Source organism: Corylus avellana, chromosome ca3 (genome assembly GCF_901000735.1).
Source record: "Corylus avellana chromosome ca3, CavTom2PMs-1.0".
Lineage (NCBI taxonomy): Eukaryota > Viridiplantae > Streptophyta > Magnoliopsida > Fagales > Betulaceae > Corylus > Corylus avellana.
The window spans coordinates 2762426-2786162 of NC_081543.1; the positions used below are offsets into that span (position 1 = coordinate 2762426).

General features: G+C 35.0%; 3 protein-coding genes across 7 annotated transcripts; 2 read left to right on the forward strand and 1 right to left on the reverse strand.

The window, feature by feature from the left end:
* Positions 1–2379: 2379 nt before the first annotated feature.
* LOC132173843 (delta-1-pyrroline-5-carboxylate dehydrogenase 12A1, mitochondrial-like) lies at positions 2380–12242 on the forward strand. 5 transcript variants are annotated; one of them, XM_059585478.1, is made up of 18 exons: positions 2389–2455; positions 2530–2667; positions 3429–3511; positions 3832–3935; positions 4102–4169; positions 4376–4433; positions 4619–4732; positions 5020–5103; positions 5909–6013; positions 6437–6550; positions 7442–7573; positions 7665–7760; positions 7972–8061; positions 8972–9181; positions 10576–10686; positions 11292–11371; positions 11454–11652; positions 11785–12242. In XM_059585478.1, exons 2-17 carry the CDS (start codon positions 2582–2584, stop codon positions 11590–11592), a joined length of 1674 nt encoding a protein of 557 aa, XP_059441461.1. In that variant the 5' UTR covers positions 2389–2455; positions 2530–2581; the 3' UTR covers positions 11593–11652; positions 11785–12242. The 5 variants fall into 5 exon arrangements, with proteins under 5 accessions (XP_059441465.1, XP_059441463.1, XP_059441462.1 ...); XM_059585482.1 differs by having other exon boundaries at positions 2380–2667; positions 11454–11564; XM_059585480.1 differs by having other exon boundaries at positions 2381–2667; positions 7671–7760.
* Positions 12243–13577: 1335 nt separating this feature from the next.
* Positions 13578–15905, forward strand: LOC132174866 (uncharacterized). The gene is made up of 2 exons (XM_059586592.1): positions 13578–13765; positions 14461–15905. Exon 2 carries the CDS (start codon positions 14489–14491, stop codon positions 15665–15667), a length of 1179 nt encoding a protein of 392 aa, XP_059442575.1. The 5' UTR covers positions 13578–13765; positions 14461–14488; the 3' UTR covers positions 15668–15905.
* Positions 15906–17172: 1267 nt separating this feature from the next.
* LOC132175016 (tRNase Z TRZ1) lies at positions 17173–21312 on the reverse strand. The gene is made up of 8 exons (XM_059586809.1): positions 20975–21312; positions 19949–20111; positions 19774–19844; positions 19562–19657; positions 18537–18650; positions 17806–17874; positions 17601–17675; positions 17173–17438 (listed from the first exon to the last, which is right to left on the reverse strand). The coding sequence occupies exons 1-8, from the start codon at positions 21215–21217 to the stop codon at positions 17364–17366; spliced, it is 906 nt and encodes a 301-aa protein (XP_059442792.1). The 5' UTR covers positions 21218–21312; the 3' UTR covers positions 17173–17363.
* Positions 21313–23737: the final 2425 nt, after the last annotated feature.

Here is a 23737-nt window from a genome sequence, read left to right on the forward strand (position 1 = left end):
AGTAATTTTAGTATGTAATACATTGTAAGATGCCAGTCTATATGAAATTTACGTGTCCAAATGAATTTTGAACTGTCTAACCATATATTAGGATAGACAGTTCTCATGTGAACTTTTTTATATATGTTGTTCAAATTGTTAGCGAGCTGAATAGCTAATTGTTGGTAATCTTTATCCATATTTCAATTTGTAGCACCGGCCAAGTCATCGACATTCAATACCATATCTACAGGAAATATTGAAAATGAGAATAAAATAGAAACACAAACTTTCTAAATATGTAATTAAAGATAAATTACTTGGCTTTGTTCTTATACAATAATAGTTTCTAGACAATTTTGCTAGAGAATATGTTGTATTTGGATGGTGTTGATACCACCAAGGGTGGATTTGTCTCTCATACGACAAAAAACAAAAGAAGTCTTTCTGAATATAACAATATTTTTTGTTGTCAATCATTGAAGAATCTCTAATATTAAAAAATCTTACACCTATAATGGGTTGAACCCTTAGTCTCCTCCTCAAATGAGAGGAGACTATTGTTGAACTTTAAGCCTTTATTAGTTTTTTTTTTTTGGTTGCTTCAAAGGCAGTAGCTTCAATGGCCTTACAATATCTGGGGAATTCACTCCTTAGATAGGCTTTTTCTTTTAGGTAAAATAGTTAATAACAACAAATGAATTGATTTTTCTTAAGAATAAGCATAAGTTCTTTGGAATATGCTCAATATTTCATTTGTTTTTGTTATATTTAGCGGTGTATGTTGTATTAAGTCATTTAAAATTTTAAATAATGTGACAACATAAACGTCAATAGTAACATATACACTATTAGATACGTGAAAGACACAAATTTCCTCAAAATTAAATTAAAATAAATCTATAAAATTGTCATGTATTACTTAATACTTGAAAAACATACGATTTGTTATTATTCAATGGAAAATGTTAGGCTTACAAACACATTTTACAAAAAAACTTTTATAAAGTGATGTAACACAATATAATTGGATATTAGATAAATTCAAATTTTGAGAAACTCAATCATGTTGTGCCACATCAGTTTGTAAAAGTTTTTTTGTAAAATATGTTTGTAAGCCTAACATTCTTCTTATTCAATTATGTCCTCTTTGGTCGGAAGTCCGAACGAGAAAGAGCAATGCATTACCATTTGGGCCTCAAGTGAAGTTTAAGCCCCATAAAATGGGCTTTACCTTAGGAAATATTAAGGGGGTGTTTGGCAAATGGGATGACCTAAACACTGTAGTTGATGTAGATTGATGTGAAAAAAAAGTAAGAATGTTTGGTATAAAAAAAATGAAAAAGTGGTATGAAAAAAGTGAAAAAGTTTTGTTTTGTAGTGATTTTTTTATTTGAATAATAATAAAAAGTGAATGATTTGATATTAAAAGTGAAAAAGTTAGAATGTTTTGATGTTGATTTTTTTGGGAAATGGTGATGAACAGTATTTGGCCCATCCCCATCCCCATCCCCATTAAGAGGGTGTTTGGCAAATGGGATGGCCTAAACACTGTAGTTGATGTAGATTGATGTGAAAAAAAGTAAGAATGTTTGGTATAAAAAAAATGAAAAAGTGGTATGAAAAAGTGAAAAAGTTTTATTTTGTAGTGATTTTTTTATTTGAATAATAATAAAAAGTGAATGATTTGATATTAGAAGTGAAAAAGTTAGAATGTTTTGATGTTGATTTTTTTAGAAAATGGTGATGAACAGTGTTTGGGCCAACCCCATCGCGGTTACCAAACAAAGCCTAAAAGCCTAATGTGTCAAAAACCCACCCTATAGCCCACTTATAGCACGTTCAGCTGCGTTGTCAGTGACTCAGTGCCACGCTTGCCTACTATAATCCCCAGTCAAACACCACCATGAAACCAAGGTGTATGATGTATAATGGATCCCATCCACGTCCGCTAGATTAGTGGAAAATATCATGGTCAGAGTTGAACTCCCCAAATTCTAGCTTAAAAAAAAAAAAATCTTTCTGATCGAGCATAGATAAAATGGATCTGACGATTATTCCAAGGATATTTTCTAGCTGAGAACAAAAAAATGTCTCTGAATTTTTCTACAAAAACGGACAAATCTTATCCTTTCATGACTATTCATTAATTCGGTCTATAATAATGGATAATGACTTTTTTTAATTAACCGTCTCAATTACGTGCAATTCCAATACTCTTATAGGAAAGAGATTGCAGGATGGAGCTGCCTGAAATAAGTGAATCTCATTGATTAACGTTTGATCATCAATGAGAGTACTGAGAACAAAAGGTCCTGTGCACATGGGATAACACTCTCAGAATTCCTACAAGGCATTATTGGGATTCGACGTGGCAGCGCAGTCTAAAAGCTGAAAGAACCAACATTTAGATGATAAGGCCATCTCCGAACTGACTCTTTCCATGTGTTTGATGGGCATGGTTTCGATTTTCTAGGTAACAGGAAGATGCAACCTTAAAAAATTGATTTAACATTATCATCATCTGATTAAGGTTTTCTGAGGTTGAAGGGACCTTTAAATTGGGACAGAACCCAGTCCATTCAGTGAACTATCACGCACAATGAATAGGTTTCTAGTCTGCAGAGGAATGAGAGTCGGAGCTCCCCAGAAGGTTGTCAGTTGGTTGGGTTCTTTCAATCTCGTGAGGTATTTTAGTGTGTTTTCTGCCAAAGTTACCGCTCTTCAGTTTGTGGGTTTGTTGGAAATGATGGGCATATTTCTGGGTTTGTGTTGCTTTTGAAAATAATTTGTCATTTCTGAGTGTTAGGTTTGTTTTTTTTTTTAAGCTTGATTTTTGCACTTTGTGGTGCAATGAAGTCATGGATTCTGCATTCATTTCTATGTTTCAGTCAGAGATGCATATGTTTGGTTGCTCATGTGATGGTTGAGATTTATATATTGTAATCTAGAAGAATGCACTACTTCAAAATGCTTGTCATAGACTGACTGTTGTAGCAGATCCCAAATAGTTGGTACGAGGCATTTTTCGAAGTAGCAGGGTTGGCTGTTGATAATTTCGGCAACCTTAGTGGTCTTTGTAAGTGGGTCGGGTTTAGTCTGTGCTGTTTCAACTATTTATGTTGTAAATGATTGCATTTGGAGTCAGTTTACAAGACAGCTTTGGAAGTGCTCTTCTTCCTCTACTATTTTCAAGCCAATCTATTAAGTAAAGCTGTCATGCATACATACTCCTAATGAATTTCTAAGGGTAATATAGGGATCTGCACTTGATAATTCTTCCTTGGACGCTCTTGTAATATTTGAAAAGATATGCTAGTAATGTGGAGGTTCGATTATAGAATCATGCTATTTGTTCCAAGTATCTGAAGTTGATTTACATGCCACTTTGTATGTATTACTTATAGTGGTTTCCCTAATAAAACTCTACTTTTTCAATTTCTCTTTAGCAGATCTATTCATTCTATACCCTTTGCTACTGTAGACGTTGAAGAAATATCAGGTTCTCAACCTGCTGAAGTTCATAACTTGGGTAGGTACTGGAACTTTAGCAGCATGTGTTACTGATAATCAGGATGTTAATTCTTTTTTTACCCCTTCAAATTAAAAGTAAAACGTGTGAAATGTCAATCAATTATTCTCCCCCATCCCACCCCCAAAGAAAAGAAAAAAGTTGTTGCATCTACTGCTTAACCACGTTCAACCAAGCCAAAGCTTAACGTCAAGGCAACTACAATAATTGAGTTTTGTTCATCATATCTTAGTTACTGGATTCAAGGTCGACTCTGAACCTGTCTTCAGTATAAATCCACATGACCTTGCATTTTGAACATAGAATGTCTCCACCTTTAGTGCAGGGAAAATGGAAAGGATCTTCAAGTTGGAATACGCTTTTGGATCCTTTAAATGGAGAGCCATTCATTAAAGTTGCTGAGGTAGATGAAACAGGCGTTCAGGTATGTTTTTAAAATTTTAAACTTAGGTCCTTGTGTTTCATTCTGTCATCTTTCAACTTTCCTTCTCTCATGAATGCAATAATTTTAAACTTTCAAATGCTTGCTTGTGTCTGCCTTTTTGCATCTAAATCATTTTTTTTTCTCTCCAAACTGTTGAATTGCTTAGCCATTTATAGAGAGCTTGTCCAAGTGTCCGAAGCATGGTCTACACAATCCCTTTAAAGAACCAGAGAGGTTTGTGTTACTCATCCTATCTCTCTGTTTCTTTATTTCTTCTTCTCTCTCTCTCTCTCTCTCTCTTCTATTTTCTTCCTGTTGCTTATTAATTTCTATCAGAGATAGCATCGCCAAGGATATCATGATTCTGTTTCCTTAAAAGAGGACCTTAATCACAATGTTTTATCAAATTAAAACAACTGATGAGAAGGCATCTTTTGCAGGTATCTTTTGTTTGGAGACATATCTGCAAAGGCAGCCCACATGCTTTCCCTTCCAAAGGTAGTGTATTGTAAGCAAAAGTTATTTATCTTCTTCTTTTTTTCTTTTTTTTTTTTTTTTTTTCACTTATTTGAATTATGTAACTCTATTAAGGTTATGCTATGTCAAATATATTAATTCCAGTTGTTTTTCTAAAGGACTGGATCATTATTATCACATTAATTTTTGATTCATATGACTTTCAGGTTTCTGATTTCTTCACGAGGTTAATACAGAGAGTTTCTCCAAAGAGTTACCAGCAGGCTCTTGGTGAAGTTGTTGTTACTCAAAAATTTCTAGAAAATTTCTCTGGTGATCAGGTACATCAACATGAAATTATTTGAGTGTTGTAGAGGGAAAATGGCGTTCTTTCGTGTTGATAACCTGTAACTGACAATCTTCCAACTGGTCTTCTCATCCTAATAGATACAACAATGATCTAATTACTCCTATGTTATGCTGCATTTATGATCAGCTTCTGGAAGAAATACCCTAGACATAATTTTGCTTTCCAATCTTTCTGTAATAGACTGTCATTTTCTGCTATAGTTTCTCTAGTAAAGTTGCCGAAGAAGTTCTTTACAATTTCTATTGACAAATTTGGTAGGTTCGTTTCCTTGCAAGGTCTTTTGCAGTACCTGGAAATCATCTCGGACAGCAAAGTCATGGTTTTCGTTGGCCTTATGGTCCTGTAAGTTGCTCCTTCTAAATATGAATGACACTAATAGAAACTATAGTATGAAGACCTTCATCAATTGTATTTCAAAAATCATTTAAACATGGGGCAATCAAATTATGAAGGGAAAAATTGAGAAATTTACTTCACAGTAGCTTGTTCACCCTTCCATCAATGATGGATGAACAGTGACAAGCGATTAGAAGAGAACAGAGGGAAGGACTGTGTTAAAGGAGTCTTTACAGTATAATTAAAATATGTTTCTAGGCTCTTTTTATGTTTATTGGAGCTCTTCATTAATTTCCTTAGATCTGAGGCAATACAATGCACTCTGAACTGACTATTTGAAATGGAGACATGGTGTTCTCCTGTATAGTAAGTGAATCTGATAAGTACTTTGAAGTAGATACCTATTTTCTTGTGCTTTCAAGAAAAAAAAAAGGTCAAAAATTTCAATTAAGCACATACTGTACAGCATAAATAGAGAAAAACTGATGGATCTTGGATATAAATTGAGCTAAATCTCGATGAGGTAGATGCTTTCTCTGATGGTATAGCCTTTTTTTCTTTTTCTTTTTTTTTTTTTAAAAAAATTATTTTTTTTAACTGCGTATTATTTTGTCATCTTGATGTGGATTTGGGTTTCATTTTCTGAAGTACAATGTCTCTATGTCAAGATGGATACACAAACTTTTTCTTCATAATTTTCTATTTTAAATTTGGATGTTCTAGAGATCCTTTTTTGTCAGAATAGTAGTAGATCATAAACAATGTATACAGTTTCTTCATAATTTGCTAATCTAAAAGACTGTCTGTGCAGGTCGCAATTATTACTCCTTTCAATTTTCCCCTGGAGATTCCTGCACTTCAGTTGATGGGCGCACTTTATATGGGCAACAAACCCATTCTTAAAGTTGATAGCAAGGTATGCCTGTAAAAGTTCTTTTTATGTATTATGGTTGGTGTGAAGTTTCTAATTCTCTGATATCATGCTAATTAGTTCAAACAAATGCTATCAATTTATTTTTGGTGATGCCCTAGTTAACATATTAGTGCAATTAAGGAAAGAATCATACAACTTGTTAGATAAAGAACATTTATGGATGTCTATGAGAGAGAGAGAGAGAGTAATGATGATGCGTGAATCCAAGAGTTGGATTTTGTGGTTTCTGAAGTTGGTGGAATAATGTCCACAGTGCTTTGAAAGAATCTTATTTTATTTTTTTGTAAATTATCCTTTTGAATATTGGCATCTCTTTCTTGTGCATTGTACTATTCTATGTTGGTGATATGTTTCTTAGATGTTCTACAGTGCATATTTTTAAAATTGACTGATAATGTTTTGTAGGTGAGCATTGTGATGGAGCAAATGATGCGACTACTTCATTATTGTGGGTTACCAGTGGATGATGTTGACTTTATAAATTCTGATGGGAAGGCAATGAACAAGCTGTTATTGGAGGTTGGTTTTCCTGATATGATAGATCTTTTTTTTCTCCTTCTTAATATTAGAGCCTATACTCAAATATCTGCAATTGCTTGCTTCAGTGAATCTTGAGTGATTAAGTTTTGGAACTTCGAGTGTATTCAACTTGTCCATGAGGATCTCGTTAATATTTTATTATATTTTTGTAGTTTACCAAATTTTTTAATTAGTTTCTTTTTATTTATTCTACACCCCCTAAGGTCCCTCCCCAACTTGCTCTTATAAGTTTGTTTGGATTGGTTATTGATTTGGTATGCTCATTTCTCCTGGAACATTCTGTCTTCTCATTTGCTGTATTTTCTCTCAACTGTTTTACCATGAAGCCAGTAATCTGCACATCTGTAGCAGTACAAAAATGATAACAGAGTCAGAATGTCAACTTATGATCTGCATGTTATCCTTTGGTTAGATGGTAATCTACATGATGGTAATGTGGTAGTGGGAATCAAGGAGCTGTAGAATTCCTGGTTCCTTCACTGGAGGTGGAGTGGGTTTGATGATACTGTTGGTAATGAACCATATAGGACCAAAAAAAAAAGGTGGTGTTGGTATCGGTGGTGGTAATAATGGAAGTGGTTATATGTTGGTGCGAGGATATGCCGTATATGCTTGGTCATAGCAGCCAATAATAGTTATAGTGATTGTAATCCAAGAAATTTTTTGGTTTTGGAAAAAAGCATAATTATCACTAAATAAAATGCCTTGTGCTTATGAAAAAGCAATTTCAGCATCCAATGGTGAACTCATTTAAGTTATTTTATGATAGGAATAGCTCTCACCTTAGGATTCTTATGAGTGTGCATTACTACATGCACTTTTGCTTGGATTGTATGTAAAATTAAATTCCATTCTTTTATTACTTTGCAGGCAAATCCGCGAATGACCCTATTTACCGGTAGCTCAAGAGTGGCAGATAAATTGGCTGTTGACCTTAAAGGTCGAATTAAATTGGAAGATGCAGGATTTGACTGGAAAATTCTTGGGCCTGATGTTCAGGAGGTTTCTTACAAAAAATTTGAACTTTAAAGTAGGCAGTTCTCAATGTGTAAATTTATTGTTTTTGTTGATTTATGTCTTACTGATTTTTGAGTGGCAGGAGCATTATGTTGCATGGGTCTGTGATCAGGATGCTTATGCATGCAGTGGTCAGAAGTGCTCTGCACAATCAATGTTATTCATGCATGAGGTTAGTTGCTTGCATTTGACACTTCCTATGAATGTTTATTGTCAAGACTAAGAAGATAAACTCTAGTGTTTCTATCTTGGATCATGTTTTGTCTTTTATGTCATCTGCATAGATTTTCTCATAGTCACAGTATTGTGAATTGGGCATTGTAATTGCTGCCAACCTTTTTCCATTCATTAATCTTGAAAATCTTATTGCTACCCTTGTGCAGAACTGGTCTAGAACTTCACTTGTATCCAAGATAAAAAATCTTGCTGAGAGAAGGAAGTTGGAAGATTTAACTATTGGCCCGGTCCTTACTGTAAGTATGGTACTTTTGCTGCTATTGTAATTATATTGTTCTGTATGATCAACATAATACCACTTATGGATCATCAAATTAATAGCATTCCTACTACCATCCTAGAAGAGTTGAAGTGTGACATTTTGAAATTGGAGTATTTGAACAGATTGATTTTTTAGATTGTAAAGTTGAAGTCCTTGATGAAGTCAATTTAATGGGTTCCTCCTAAAAAATATGCATCATGTGTAGGGAAACAAGGGTTATTGGATAATGGATTAAATCTCAAAAGTGGCTTTGCTGAACTGTTAAGCAGGGGCTTTGGCTTAAGTGCTGAACCCTTTAATGATTTGGCCAGTGTTGGTTGATTTGATCGGAACACCTAGTCAACCTAGACATCTTTGCATGCTTATGGGCCACTGAAGTATGGCATTCTTGGTTGAACCATGGATCTATGGAGTTTGCTTATTCCTTGTAGTATTATCCATTTCATCCTACACCCAAGTAAAACTATTCAAATTTTGTGTATCTAGCAGGCTCACACTTATCTCGCTGAGTAGTTTTTTAAGTATTGATTAAATGATGAAATTTACCTATTCCTATCAACTTAAGTTTTTAGGTCAAGTGATGATTTAACATGGTATCAGAATCAAAGATCCTGAGTTCGAACCTTGACTCCGTTAACTCACCCCCCATTTTAAATTAAATATTACACGTGTTGGTCTCATTTATTAAAATGAAATTTAAGCCCACACTTGAGGGACAGTGTTAAAGTATTGATCAATTGATTAAATTTACATCCTCCTATCAGCTTAAGCTTTTAAAATAAGTGGTGATTTAACAATAGTCTCCATTAGGATCACCGTCCATGTTGTTTTAAAATTCAATTCAATTGCAGATTATTAACTTTGCTTCTCTGTTGGTGTGGCAGTTCACAACTGCAGCCATGCTTGAACACGTGGATAAACTGCTTCAGATACCAGGTTCAAAACTACTCTTTGGGGGTGAACCTTTAAAGAATCATTCCATTCCACCCATATATGGTGCTCTAAAACCAACAGCTGTTTACGTCCCACTTGAAGAAATCATGAAGGACAACAACTATGAGCTTGTAACAAGAGAAATTTTTGGACCATTCCAGGTAAAGAAGAGAAAGACATACTACTGACACTTTTTTCTTTTTTTTAATAATGTGTATTACCAAATTTTATTATGCACTTTTAGTTAGAATTATTTGGGAGGGCATGCTGGTATCCCGAGTAAACTGATATCACTGGCTATTCAAAATATTAGTTGTTAAAAATATCAACTTGGACAGAACTTGAGGCCCCTGGATACGATAATTTTTGGAGATTTGTGTCTTGAATTGGGATTATCATATCCCTGATAGTATCAAACTCTCTCTTTTTTTCTTTTCTTTTTTCAGTTGTTTAGAGCAACTTCTGTGGGGATTTAGTTTCAGAGTGTAGGTTGGTTTCCCATCTCCCAATTTATTTCATATTAAATGCTTATTTAGTGTTGATAACAACAAATTAGAGAACCAAACTTTACATATAAAGTTTATACTGTTTGAATTACACCGTGGCTATTTGCTGCTTTAGCCTCTTTTGAGTGAATTTTGAGTGACTTACAATTGGGCACTCTTGGTGAAATCTCAAATTGCAGACATCCACAAAGAGCCTGGCTTCTTTCAATTCCATAGTATACAAGAGAAGCAACCGCCCTAATGGAGTCTAAAATCTAAATAGTTAACAAGATCTACAAGGTTAGAGGAAGAAAAATTGGGAACAAAAGTTACAACCCAATCTAAGAGGGCACTCAAAGAGGATTTTAGTTGAAGCACATTAGACTCATGGTCATTGAAAAGACGGCGATTTCTTTTTCTCCAAATGCTTCACATTAGTAAAGCAGGGATAACTTTCCAAGTGGCCTCTTTGGATTGTCCCTGCCCTTGTGTCTTCCAACATTGAAGTAGCTCAACAACGCTTTTAGGCATAACCCATGAGACTCCGAATAAGATGAGAACAAAATGCCATATCTCACTAGTATACTATTAGCTAAGCTTTTAGTGCAATTGGTGATTTAACATGGTATCAAAGCAATTATCTTGAGTTCGAACCCTGTCTTTATATTAATGGTGCATCTTCAAATGATTATGATTAGTTTTTCTGAGCTGTTAATGTGTGCCTTGAAGCTAAAAAGGATCTTTTATATCTTTAAAGTTATTCTAGGTGACTAAAAGTTGTGGGAAAGAAAAAAGGCTCACGAAACAATTTTGGGAAATGAGAATGCTGCTACTGTATGCCCATTTCCATGCTTATATATGCATATCTGCTCGTGTGTGCCCATGCCTTGAGAGAGAGAGAGAGAGAGAGAGTTGGAAATGATAAAGTCCATCCTGTTCTTTTCTAATTTTTCATTATTTCGACAAAGGATTGAATTTTAATAGCTGGAAGCTAAATGTTGCTGGCGTCTTTGTGTTTACTCCTTGATTATTATTGACTAAATGTTAGTTCTGTTTTGTATTGCGCGTAGATTATTACTGACTATAAGAAAGATCAACTCTCACTGGTTTTGGATGCTCTGGAGAGGATGCACGCCCATTTAACAGCTGCTGTTGTATCAAATGATCCCCTGTTCCTCCAGGCAAGATTCTCTCTCTCCCTCTCCCTCTGGTTGTTTGTGTGCGTGCTCCCAAAATTTGGATTACCTTATTGTTTGTTATGTTTGTCTTTATTGGGATGTATTTAATATAAAGTGATAGTACTCAAAATATTAGCACCTGGCAATCTCCAGTCTCATGAAATGTTGATGCATTTAAAGTTGTTTGAATCCTTGATGGCTAAGAAGCTTCACCGTCGTGGCTGGCCTAAACTCCCAACCTTTGGCCTTTGTGACTAACAGCTCATTGTTGTGTATGAGTTTAACCTGTTTAATGAATATGTAATTTCCAGTTCCTTTAACACCTTTTGTTGGGGAAGAAGGGGCTGGTGTTTGGACATGATGACATACTTTAACTTCTGTCTAAATGCATGGTCCCTTAATATGGGTACTCACCTTATTTGTGCAGTCTTCTAGAATCCTTGCAAAAAGAAAAAAAAGTGCTCCCCTAGATGATGAGGGGACTTGGGTTGTGCCCTTGGGTTATTTTATTTTTTATATTTTTGAATTTCGATTAGTTATAAAAAAAAGATGATTTTCAGATACATTGTCTGAGTTTTAGCATATCTGTGTTATAAATCAATATGCAGGAAGTTATTGGAAATACAGTAAATGGAACTACTTATGCTGGATTAAGAGCAAGAACAACTGGAGCTCCTCAGAATCATTGGTTGGTAGAAAATTCATTAGTCTTTTTCCATCACGAGAAGATTGCCATGTGCTTAAATTTGTCATAAACAATGGCGTGACAGGTTTGGACCAGCTGGAGACCCTAGGGGCGCTGGAATCGGGACCCCAGAAGCAATAAAGCTTGTTTGGTCTAGCCATAGAGAGATTATATACGATTTTGGCCCCCTGCCAAGGTACTGGGAAATTCCACCATCAACCTAAGGAGTTGCAGTAACAACAGAAGAAGAGAAAAATATTCAACTTATAATGCCTAAAAGCACGGTAGCTTATTGCTTAATTTACTCCCAAAATACACGAGTGTCCTTCACTTCCTCTCTATTTTCTTGGGTTTTTTGATAAATTAAAGGATACTTTATGCAAAGATTCTGACTTCATATTGCTTGTTGCTTGCAGATGTCTGATCTGACTTGATCGTATAACTCAGTTTAGGAATGGTTTTGCCCTTAGGTATTGGGGAAAAAAATAAAAAATAAAAAATAACAATAAAAAAGAAGAAGAAGGAAGAAGGGCAGCATTCTTTGAAGCATTAATAAAGTGAATCTACGACTCTGCTGGTGTCATGGAGTTTTGTGAAACCCAGGAATGAAGGGGACCAAAGAAGACAAGGGAACAGATTTTTTTTTTCTTGTGCCTACCAAAAGGCTTAAACGTTAAGACTATTTTATCTTTCCCTAAGATGGTTGTCTGTTTCTACAGTCTCCTTACTCAGTGGCACTTGATGAATCTTGCTTCATTTCAAACCTCTAGTGCCATAAACTAGGAAGATCGCTTGTATTACAATATTTAACGTTGTGTTTGGATGAGGGATTTTGAAGTATGATCTTATTTGAAGTTATGATTGGGAATTTTCATTGTTGGTTTTGCTTGCTTGGATTATCAAGATAGTATTCCAAATTTTCACTTTGAACTTGGAACTACAGCGTTATAAGGATAGGATAATGATAGAATAAAAGTGTAGTTTGAAGCATTACTTCTGTTTTGTTTTTTTTTTTTTTTAGTTGGAAAGTTAACTTCATTTCTTTCCATAGAAAATAACATTTAGAGTAAAACTCTAAACGGAAAGAGCACATTGCTCTAAAGTTACAATATCGTAAATGTTGCTAGGGATCTCTTCCATCCAAATTTTTCCTAGTTGGTTGCGCACCGCAAACTTGGCCAGTCCATGAGCTGCAAAATTGGCTCCCCGTTTAATATGTTTGACATCCAAGTTTCTGAATCCTTTCAGCACACCGTTTATGTCTTTCACAATTTGGCCGTATCAAGGATTCGATCATAGTTATGGTTTTTACAACCTGCGCAGAATTCCCTTCAAAAATAACGTCTTACAATTCTAGGTTACAGCATTACTTTTGTTGTTATCAGCATCATTAGCAAATTCACCACTATAATATTGCACTACTATCATTATTAAGTCATTGCAATTATTATTACCATCATCGTCATAACTATTATAATATGGTAAAATTACTTAACATTTTGGATATACTCACCCAAACAATAAAATATAAACTAATGGGATTGAAATTTTATTATTTTGAAAGTTTAAAAGAATTTCCATGTTTCTCTTTAAAATATAACATAGATTCACATATGAATTTGAAAAGCATTCAAGCAACCTTAAGGCAGTAATCCAGTGGCAAGTATATCTTAGTGAAACTCCAATTTCTCGCTATAAGCCGGGACCGAACTAGAAGACTAGAAGTTCAATTTTAAGGAGACAGATTGTAAGAAAAATGGGTAAAACAAAAGAGCACGCTGCGTGCTATGAATCAGTGCTCAAGAAAAATAAGTAAATATTCTAGGGGCCTAAAAAAAAAAAAAAAAAAAAAAACCTAAATTATTTTTTTTTAACAAATTTAAAAATTTAAAAACTATTTTTTAATTTTTTTTTTAAAAAAAAAAAAAAAAATCAGAAGTTGAGGCTAGCAAGCAGGTGGCCATGGCCCCACTAGCCCCCTTAAATCCGTCCCTACCATTGGCAGAGCTAAAATTTCATGTTTAGGGGGTGGAATTTAAAGAACAAAATGTAATAATAATATAAAATTTTTCTATTATATATATATATATATATATATGACTTTTTTTTTTTTTGTAAATATGTTGTCTTCAATGAATAGAAGTACTGGGTTTAAGCATATTTTTTTGTTTTCTATTCAAATAAGTATATGAAATTACGCTTTAAAAAAAACAATACAAACATACCAGCGTACAGCATTCTTAAATGCCCTAAAACTGCAACCTCAAGGTGTTGCCTTATATCGTACCACAAAACAACGCCACCGTCGAACGCCACTACCGAACCACCACTGCCAAGGTTTAAACTTCCCTTGGCTTCAGATCGACACTTTCACTCACTCTGACAAAAGTATTTTAGGTAATCCAAGCCAAACAGTCCCTTATTATATTTTTCTTTTTTATAGAATAGAAACTGTTGTTCTTTTCTCGCTTCAAATATATTCTTTCTTTCTTTCTTTTTTTATGTGCATCATATTGGATATATATATATACGGAATTTGTTGTATCAACATTTTGAAAATTTTCCTTAGGTTAGTTATTGGGTATTGCTGGGTTTTTTGTGGGAAATTGATTTGGTGGTAAAGTATTGACCTTTGGATGATTGGTTTCTTTGTATGATTTTTAACAAGTTTGGGCATTCTATCTGTTTGATGAAATGTCGTATTGGGCGCAGGTTTTTTAATTTATATTAATTACATCAGTTTTTTGTGGGTTTGTTAGTTATTTTCTTTGGCTCAAACCTACTTTGAACTGCACCGATTAGGTGTTGAATTTGTAGGGGTATGTTTAGTCTTGGGTTTAAGTTTTAGCAAATCTGTTATGCCCATTCATATTTTCTAATATAATTTTACTTGTGACAAAATGAAATATTGAATTTGCAAATTGGTGCTTTAGATGATGATGGTGATTGTGTTTATGTAAACACATTGCGCTTGAAGTTTATTCTTTTTAATTTGTCTGCATATGCTGTTAGAATAATTCATTGATGACAGTCCTCATGTTATTCTTTCTGTCTTTTTGATACCGAGGTATGTATATATGCTTGCTCTTCAGGTTTTGAGCTTTGCTTTCCAATTTCGCTATGACTCTGCTCGAAGTGATAGAAAAGGCTGCGGCCAATTCGGAGCCACTTGCTTCGCAATCGGAGTACCCGATTGTTCTCAATCCAGATGATGTTTTGCTCAACTTGAGGCCCAAACTTGAAGACCCAAATCCTGTTTTGCTCGTCAACCCCGTTGTGGGTTGGCAAATCTCGCAGACCGATTCTGAAGTCATTGAATTGGGCAAGAAATTCTTTTCAAAGTTAAAGCGGAAGCTAAAGAACCCAAATGATTTTGATAAGGCTGAGTTTATTCTAACTTTGAATCAGTTTCTTGAGAAAATCAGGGACAAATTTGGAGTTTCCATTGGGATTGATTCGTCGGATAATGGGTATACTCAAGTGTTGATTGAGAAGCTAGGGTCTTTGATGGGAAAGGATGTTGCTGGTTTGGTTTTGGACGCGTCTGTGGTTTTGGAGACTTGGGAATTGGTTGAGGCTTTGATTGTTAATGGGCTTGTTGAGCATTCTTGTTATTTGAATTTGGTTAATAGAATTGTGGCAAAGAAGAGGTCAGACTTGATTTGTGTTTGTATTAAGCATGCTTCGGATCTTGGGGCATCTGAATTACTTGCCATTTTGAAGTATTTTCTTTGTCCTCCAAAAGAGGCTTATAGTAGCATGGTGAATGTGAGGAAGGAATGGGAGAAGCAGGCTTTGTCAGCAATTGAGAAGGCAAGTGATAAGAGTCTCACAGGGAAGAAAGCGTGTTGGGCAAAGGACGCTTCAATTTTGCTTATGATGGCGTACGATGGGTTCTCTGCTCCTGAGCTTTGTTTGCACTACTTGCTGGCCTCATCAAATGTTGATGCCGTGACACTATCGTCCTCAATCAATAAGTTGAGTGGCAGGGAGTTGGTGAAATTGATTCAGTATTTAGGGAAGTGGTTGAAGAAGTATGAGAGGTTTCCTCAAGCAGTTCCATGTTCCGAACCGTCATCTAAGTTAGGTTTGAAGGCCTGCAGTTGGGTTCCTAAGCTTGAAGATGTCATCAACTGTCTTGGGTTGGTGCTGGATGAAAAGTTTTCTTCGCTGGTGTTGCATCCGGAGTTTCATCAAGAGCTGAGATCAATGGAGGGAATGGTTAATTCTTTAGCCTCAGAAGCCAGACTATGTTGTTTGATGGCCAATGTAGTTGAGAAGCTGAAAGTTGAAGTTTGAAGCGCACAGAACTAGAAGCTCTCACTAAAATCAATGCTCCTGTTATTGCATTTGCAGAATTAGACCTGGTCTATTCTGTCAGTAATTTGTGTTTTTCTTTTCTCCTCCTGTGGGGATGTTGCTTTGTTAGGTTTAATCTAGATGGCAGTCTAATGCTGAGTTCTGATTTATACAAATGAGAGGAATCTTAGACAAGGTCTTAATTTTGGCCCGGAAAATGCAGTTTTTATTTTTGTTTTTTATTCTTTATTTTTATGAATTAGTCTTCAAAAAATGTCATATATCAAATTAAAACCATTTAATGATCTGTTACAACCAACGTCTTCAAATCATATGAAGCTCCCAGTTTTCTCACAAACTTAAGTGTTAATGGAATTACTTTACTTCTTGCATCCAGCTCTAGATTATATGCAATGTCATCTTCAATCTCACCCTCCTAAAATGAGCAGCGGGCAATAGGAACATTAAGCTTCAATTGAATCAATTCTATTAGGCCTTCAGCCACTCTGGTTCCTCACACTGCAAACACGTAGGACACCAGAATGAGATTAAACAAACACAAATAGCAAATAGTCCCCTCACTATATCATCTGTCCAACAAAAACTGGGGTTTATGGCATCAATTTGTATTTAGTCCAATAAAAATTGTTGTTCAACTGAGAGTTGCCTTAAGTTATCGTAGCAATGCAACAGAGGTGCTAAAAACTATAATTTTATTTTATTACTGTCATGACATGGCACTGTCAATCCGTCCTTAAATTATTTATTATTAAAGAAAAAATAAAAAATTTTAAGACTAATTGGCACTACCACATTAGCAATATGGGATAATAATATGTGATTTATAGCATTACTCATATCATATCTTAATAATGATAATCAAAATGAAACTTACAAAAAGAACCATTTATTGATTCCTAACATCAAAACATCTTCACTTAGCTTTAAAATGAAATGTAGTGCAACTAAGAAGTAAGAGGATTCACTCACAAAAAAAAAAAGAAAAAGCAAGTAGGGATTTAGATCCCCCCAAATTTTAAAATCCAAGTCATCCATCTAACGATTCAAATAAATGCAATGATTTGTATGTTATCAAAGCAAGTGAGTTTGGCATGTTAAAAACTAACGCACATTTGTTAAGATATTAATTAAATGATTAAATTTATTATTTCTTATCAACATAAGTTTTTTTGAATAACATGGTATCAAAACAAAAAGTCTTAAATTCAAACCTTAATTCCACAACTCACCATCGACTTCAGTTAAATATTTGAAATATTTTGAGATAAGTGATAATTTAGGAAACACAAATTTCAAATGATAGCTAGGATGTTCTTTGTAACTTTTTGTGAAAAGTAAAATAATTTAATAAGTTTCTTGTGTGAAAAATTAGAGTTCTAATTAATTTTATTTTATTTTTTAAAAAAATCTTACTTTTAAGGAGTCGCTGGTAAATATCTTTAATTAGGAGTCGAGCACAATTCGATTATAACCTATAAATATTCGATGTCATATTATCATTGTTATTATGAAATTTCAATAACAATTCGAGCTGTGTATCCTTGTATTCGCTTCCATGCTATGTCAATATAAATATCAACTTCCTGCATTTTAAATCTAGTTTAAAAAAAAAGGTGACCAACAAATTCTGTGGTTAATGAAAAAAAAAATGAGAATCTCTGTGCTGCACTTCCCATCAGAAGCCTTCAGTAAGAGCAAATACTCGACCTGCTAAAGGTGGAGGCAACGCAGATACAGCTTGTTGAATTTCCTGATAAATCAAAGTACAAATCAACAATTTAATTACCATCACGAACACAGAAGGAAGTGACATTATGAGAGAAAACTGGACCATCATATAGAATATGCCCCACATCCTATATGATTTGCTGACAGAAATAATAAATTACAATATAAGTTTGTATAAAGATACCTCAACTCTATGACGCGCTGAAAAGTGGATGAGAAGAATTGCCTTGTTCCCAAACCTCTCTGCATGACTTAATATCTGACAGCTCAACCATCAAAGAAACACAAACAGTAAAGTAAGCACACCCAAAAAGATGCATCATAGTATCATACGAGATAGAGGGCAATGAAATATGATAGGTTCTAATAGAAGAGTTTGGAGACTAAACCTCAGATATATGAATGTGTCCATAGTCTCTTGCATCCTCCACTGAAACGGAGTTATCCACAAAAGTGCACTGCAGGAAAAGACACGAGGTATAGTATCATAAAAGTATATAAGAGCCTCTGCCAAAGTGCAACCCATCAATAGATGCTCAAATGACTTTGATGATGGTGTATCTCTGTGTGCATGCATGCTCGGGTGATATGACACATAGGAAGTGTCACTTTGATACTGTCACTGACTAGGTATCTGCATTAGCAGAGACTATAAAGTGCACTCATCCGAAGAGCACATGTTGCAGAATTGCAAGTGATCAATATTAAAGGCCCAAGAAGTGGGGGGGAAAATGGCAATTTTTAGTAAGCTTCCCCTCACTTGGTCCATATCATCTAAAGAAAGTATTTGTTATTGAGAATAGCGATCTATAAATAATCTAGAATTACTTTTGGTTAAAACTACAACTATAAATACTCTGGTTAAATCTCAATGTACCAAAATGTCAAAGCAAAAGCCCATCTTTTGGATAGGCAAAACGCCCAATCATAAGGAGCATTCAATTGTTACCATTATATGTTTTCTTCAATCCCTGAAGTTATTTTTTATAGCGTTTCTTCTGAATCAGTGTGTGGGTGTGTGTGTGAGAGAGAGAAAGAGAGGCGTGGGGGGTTGGTGGTGGAGCACTAGATATAAATACATCCAGAGAAATAGGGAATTTTAAGAAGTAATGAAATGCACCTCCATAACAAGAATCCTTGATCTCAAAGCATCAATGTTATTTTGGTCAACTATGAAGTCAGACATGGTATCTCCAGTGAAAGCAATTTCAGGTACTGTCACAGTGTTTGTAATCTGCAAAAGCAATCCCATCCTAGTTAAAAGTATATTCTATAAGCAGAAAAGCCAAGGTGTGTAGGAAGAAGGAGATTCAGTTATAAAAAGGGGGAAAAAATGAAGGCCATGTGACCGGTACACCAAATGTCAACACCTTTTGTGAATTAGAAAATCAAAGAGGAAAAAGCAAAGTGAACCAAAAAAGCATGATGAGTATAGGGTGAGGGAGATTTAGTTATAAAAGGAAAAAAAATGAAGGCCATGTGACCAGAGAACCAAATGCCAAAACCTTTTGAGCATTAGAAAATCAAAGAGAAAAACCGATACTCACCAAGATATCAGGTTTAGAAGTAAAACTTCCTATTGCAAACATCTATCAACCATGTCCTGAGGTTTCAACATAATTCTGAGAACTTTTCCCTAACAATGTTACCCCTGATATCACAAAAGCCAAAAATTTATGTCCAGATGCTGAAATTATGCCCCATAAAACTCTAAGCTTATTTTTATCTCAAATAATTTCAACAATACATTGCACACATTGAAAGAACACGTGATAGCAAGAAAGATATTCTAATCTTTTGAACAAGAAACAGTACAACATATCTTATTACTGGATGCTATACACTGATTTTTTTTGAATTTTAAAAGCAGGTGAAAATGATCAACTTTAGAAGATCTATTGCTTTTACTCGTGGCTGTAGTTACTTTCCCACCTCTCGTTTCTAGTTCTCTCCTTATCAAATTAACAGAAGAAAGAAAAATATTGCACTCAAGAGGTGCTAGAATAGTTATACAAAAAATTGCAATATGAAGACTGCTGTTAAAGTAAAGGAAGCAAATTTTTTGATAAGTAAAAAGTAAAGGAAGCAAATTACCAACCATTATTAATCATAGGAAATTTTATGAAGGCAACTGTCAAGACAAACCTCCACGCCTGATGACTTCAAATTCTTAATCTCATTTCCAGGAAGGCCAAGGTACTCCTGCTTAAGTTTCTGTTTTACAGAGTAAACGACATAACCCTGCCAAGAATCATTCATAGTCATTCAATACTTACAGAGAGTTCATATTATATACTAATTCATCAGCGTCTACAAGGAAAGCCATAAGAAGAAAAAATTACAACTAATAATGATACCTGACTTGGTATGACATGGTAAGTCTTAAAAGCTCTTACTTTAAGGTCTTTTCTCAAATAAAACTCTTCTCCTGTAAAAAAAAATTATTAGCTTAACTTGAAATTACACTCGATGAGAAGAGAGCAGCATAGACCAATTTTTCAGTTGGTGAAAGAATTGAAGATTGGCCATTACCAATATCCAAGCCAATTAGATTATGCTTCAGCTCTGATTGGTCCATTCTTCTGTGCACCTCAAAGAGTTGTTCTACATCTTCTTTTATACATTTTGGTATAATGATTGTAGGGGGCTTCATTCTGTATAAGCCACGAGTTGCCACATACATGGGAAGACCTCCCTGTAAATGTATTAAGTCATAAGCAACACTCAAGCAATACCGATAACAGTAATACATTAATCAAGGAAAAAAAAATCCATGTGCAGCCTATCATACTAATCAAAAGAAATAAAAAAATACAATTTACAAGATGGGTTTTAGGAGTTGTAGATACAATTTAAAACAATCCATAAAAATTTGCAAAAATATAAAAGGCCAGATTACAAGCATTCATGGGAAATTTGATAAAAATATCAAGAAATACAAGTGAGAAATTTGATAATTGTTTGCTTCGACAGATGTATAAATAATATGCCATAACATCAGATAGTCCATCATGATATACACACTTAACAACAGATCTTATATCTTTTACAACCATCCAACAATGTGATGCATCACAACAATTGCAACTAATTACAACTGAGACCATCTAGACATTACAAGTAGAGTTCCTCAGCTCTTGGTTTGTCATCTCACAGTAAAACTGCAAATATGAATAATCCTTCAACTTTTAATTCCAAATTCATTTAAAACCCAGTACCAAAATCATACCTAAGCTCTACAATACTCCACCCAACACTCCAAATTACACAATTACTTACCTAGTATTTACCATTTAACAACTCTAAACTATGACAACCTCCAACTGACCTAATACAGAACACGAGCATACTGAACCAAAATAAATAGCTCCACCAACATCAAGACAAATAATAACATGAAGTAAATAGAAAACCCAGAATACAAAATGTATGCACGATGCTGTCCATATGGTGTAACAGAAACATATTCATGGAAAATAAAAATGAAACAGTTCCATTTCCAATTCCAACAGCAACAAAAACAAATAGGAAGTCAAGGAAAGCACAAAAGGGGCACACAATGTGGTCCATGTGGGCGTGGGAGATGCAGAGGAAGTCGTGGTATATAGCGTGCTGGGGGCAGCGGCCGATGTCGAAGGCCAATTTGAGAGTGGGGAACATTATGCAGGTTTCGTGGCCTGCAATTGACAGACCCTTCACTGGGTACCCTTCAATATTCATAGCACCCTTCGTTTTCTCCGAGCCCGAGCTCGGGCTGGATCTCTCTTTTGCCGTGTCGTAGTCTTTGGTTTCCGTCTCCATAAGCTCCAAGAAGAAGAAGAAGACGACGACGGAGAGTTATAGCAAATTAGAGCACAGCAGTGCTTTTATAGAGACAAGGAGGCTGTTGGGTTTAATTAAAGAGCTTTTTTTTTGGTATGAACTATGAAGCACCGCACCTTAAAATTTATGTAATCTATATTCGATTTTTGTTTTTGTTTTTTTTTTAAAAATATTTTATCTTTTATTTTACTAATTTATTTAATTATTCTTTTTGCCTTAAAAAATAAAAATAAAAATAAAGAGAAAACTTAGCAAAACCCCTCCCAACACCCCCATGAAATTTAAGTGGTTTTGAAATTACCCATTTAATATTAAAAACTTTCAATTTATAGTATCTAACTTTTAATTTTGTGCAATGTCCTCCATTATAATATTTCGTTAAATATTATCAATTTTTTTTTCAACTACTCTTTTTTCTTTTTTCTTTTTTTTAAACAAAAAAATTAAAAAAATTTGCAAAGATTAAGAGGTAGATATTTTTGCAAACGCCTTATAATTTTTTATTTTATATTTTATAATAAAAAAATAAAATAATTTTAAAAAAAAACTCAAGAAAAGAAAAACCCCAAATTATTGACACGATAGAATATTGGGATTTATACTTCTTTTTGTATGAGTTGTATGAGCTGTTAGAAGTGTCTGATTGTTTGGTGTCTGGTGAGTTTGTATATTGGTTTTTATTGGTTTATAAAAGTTAGTTTATTCATAAAAAAAATTAAAAATAAAAACTTGAAATCCTCAATTAGACATAATTTTGAAGTGATTTTTCTTTTTTTTTTAAGTACATTATAAACAGAAACAAACAACAATTAAGGACAGCAAAAAACAAAAATCAGACTAAAGGAGGTAGGTCTTTGTCACTACAAATAGGATAAACAAGGAAAATGAGGTAAATGATTATGAATGCAACCAGAATGAACTCTAACCGCGGCCCAATACGTCACATGATGGACGCAGAAGTTTGCAATTATGTTGAATCCAACATCAAAAGTGCAGTTAAGTAAGAAACAATAACAACTAATCTTGCCCAAAACACCAAAAATTGATCCTAAAAAAATTATAATCACCCTAATAAAATCCTTGCTCATCCGTGAAGAGAACATACTAGTGAACGCAGCCCAAAGCAATACCATTACTGCCGTATATGAACTAGCCACGGCAGAAGCGGTGGCAGCATGCAGGGACTTAGGCGTACACGACATAATTTTGGAGGGGGATTTGATGTTGATAGTCAAGGCCATTGCTACAACGAGACTAAGCCGGCAATGCTACGGGCAGGTTGTGGACAACATATAGGCAGTGTTGGGAACCCGTAGGAACAGGAGTATTTGTCATGTCAACACAAAAGCAAACAGTGCGGCACATGGGCTTGCTAAAGAGGCATCTAAAAGTTTTATAGACAATATTTGGATCGAGGAAATCTCTAATTATGTATCTCTCACACATTGAGTTTAGAGCAAATTGCTCTTACTATGTAAAGCCTCGACTCTAGTATTTTTTGAATGAAGAATGACTCATTATTTAAAAAAAGACAATCAAAGACGTTGCGAGGGCAACGAGATATCTCGCAATACAGCACGTCCGAAAGCAAGGAAAACATTCGAGCACCACCATCAGCACAACAAAATTTAAAATAAATTTTGCTCATTTGAAAAATGTAAGCAAACAGTTTCGTTCTATACAATTTGAAATATTAAAAAGTCATTGGAAAATTTAAGCCATGCTAATAACAATATCAAATAATTACTCCACGCATTAAAAATAATAATAATAATAATAAAATCATTTAAGTCTCTCATTCCTGAAAAAGATAATAAAATAGTCTAATAAAGAAACAAAGTTTGAGCGAGAAATTGAAAATGTCTCAAGAGGCAATGGTTATCGGCAGATAGGACACGAGGCAATGCCCGTCTCCAGCCACTTGACAATGCAATCTCCGATCTAAGATCCGGTGGCCAGGATGGGCCTCAACTCATGGACTCCCTCAAAACCATGTTGACACAGGACGGTCCATCTCAGATCCATCAAATCCTTCGGACTCATCGGCGTTATCGTCAACAAACTCCGCAAGGCGCAGAGTCAAGTGGAAAAGGGTCACCACGATCGGCGACGTTACCGTCTCGGCAGATCGAAGGGTGGCCGCCGACGAGATATCTCGTGATACTGCTTCTTGGTTTTCTGCAGGGACCCCGAAGTCCGAAAGTAAGGAAAAGATGCGAGCACCGCCATCGCACAACAGAGCGGCGTGTTTGGGGACCCAGACAGTTCTTGATCTCATGCGAGTTCGCGTTTTCGGCATAGACACGGGACGGCCGTCATCGCCGATGTGTATCTTGAGTGCCTGCAACTCACTGGTGCGAAATTCGATGGGAACCTCATCGGCGGCTGTTGATGCGTGCGATGGAGAGAGATTGTTTAGGGGTTGGCTTTGGCGTGGCTGCGACACATTAAAATCGAAACGGTAAATGCTGGTGCTGCTTGACGTCATGTCTGGGAGGA

Bases quoted from the DNA above. Each gene is read 5' to 3' on its own strand.
- LOC132173843 (XM_059585478.1), top strand. From the start codon at position 2,582: ATGAATAGGTTTCTAGTCTGCAGAGGAATGAGAGTCGGAGCTCCCCAG. The intron at 5,104-5,908 runs GTAAGTTGCTCC...CTGTCTGTGCAG, and splicing joins TTCGTTGGCCTTATGGTCCT to GTCGCAATTATTACTCCTTT. The intron at 6,014-6,436 runs GTATGCCTGTAA...AATGTTTTGTAG, and splicing joins TTCTTAAAGTTGATAGCAAG to GTGAGCATTGTGATGGAGCA.
- LOC132175016 (XM_059586809.1), bottom strand. From the start codon at position 21,217: ATGGAGACGGAAACCAAAGACTACGACACGGCAAAAGAGAGATCCAGC. The intron at 17,875-18,536 runs GTGCATTTCATT...CTTTTCCTGCAG, and splicing joins CAAGGATTCTTGTTATGGAG to TGCACTTTTGTGGATAACTC. The intron at 17,676-17,805 runs GTTTAGTCTCCA...TTGAGCTGTCAG, and splicing joins GACACATTCATATATCTGAG to ATATTAAGTCATGCAGAGAG.
- LOC132174866 (XM_059586592.1), top strand. From the start codon at position 14,489: ATGACTCTGCTCGAAGTGATAGAAAAGGCTGCGGCCAATTCGGAGCCA.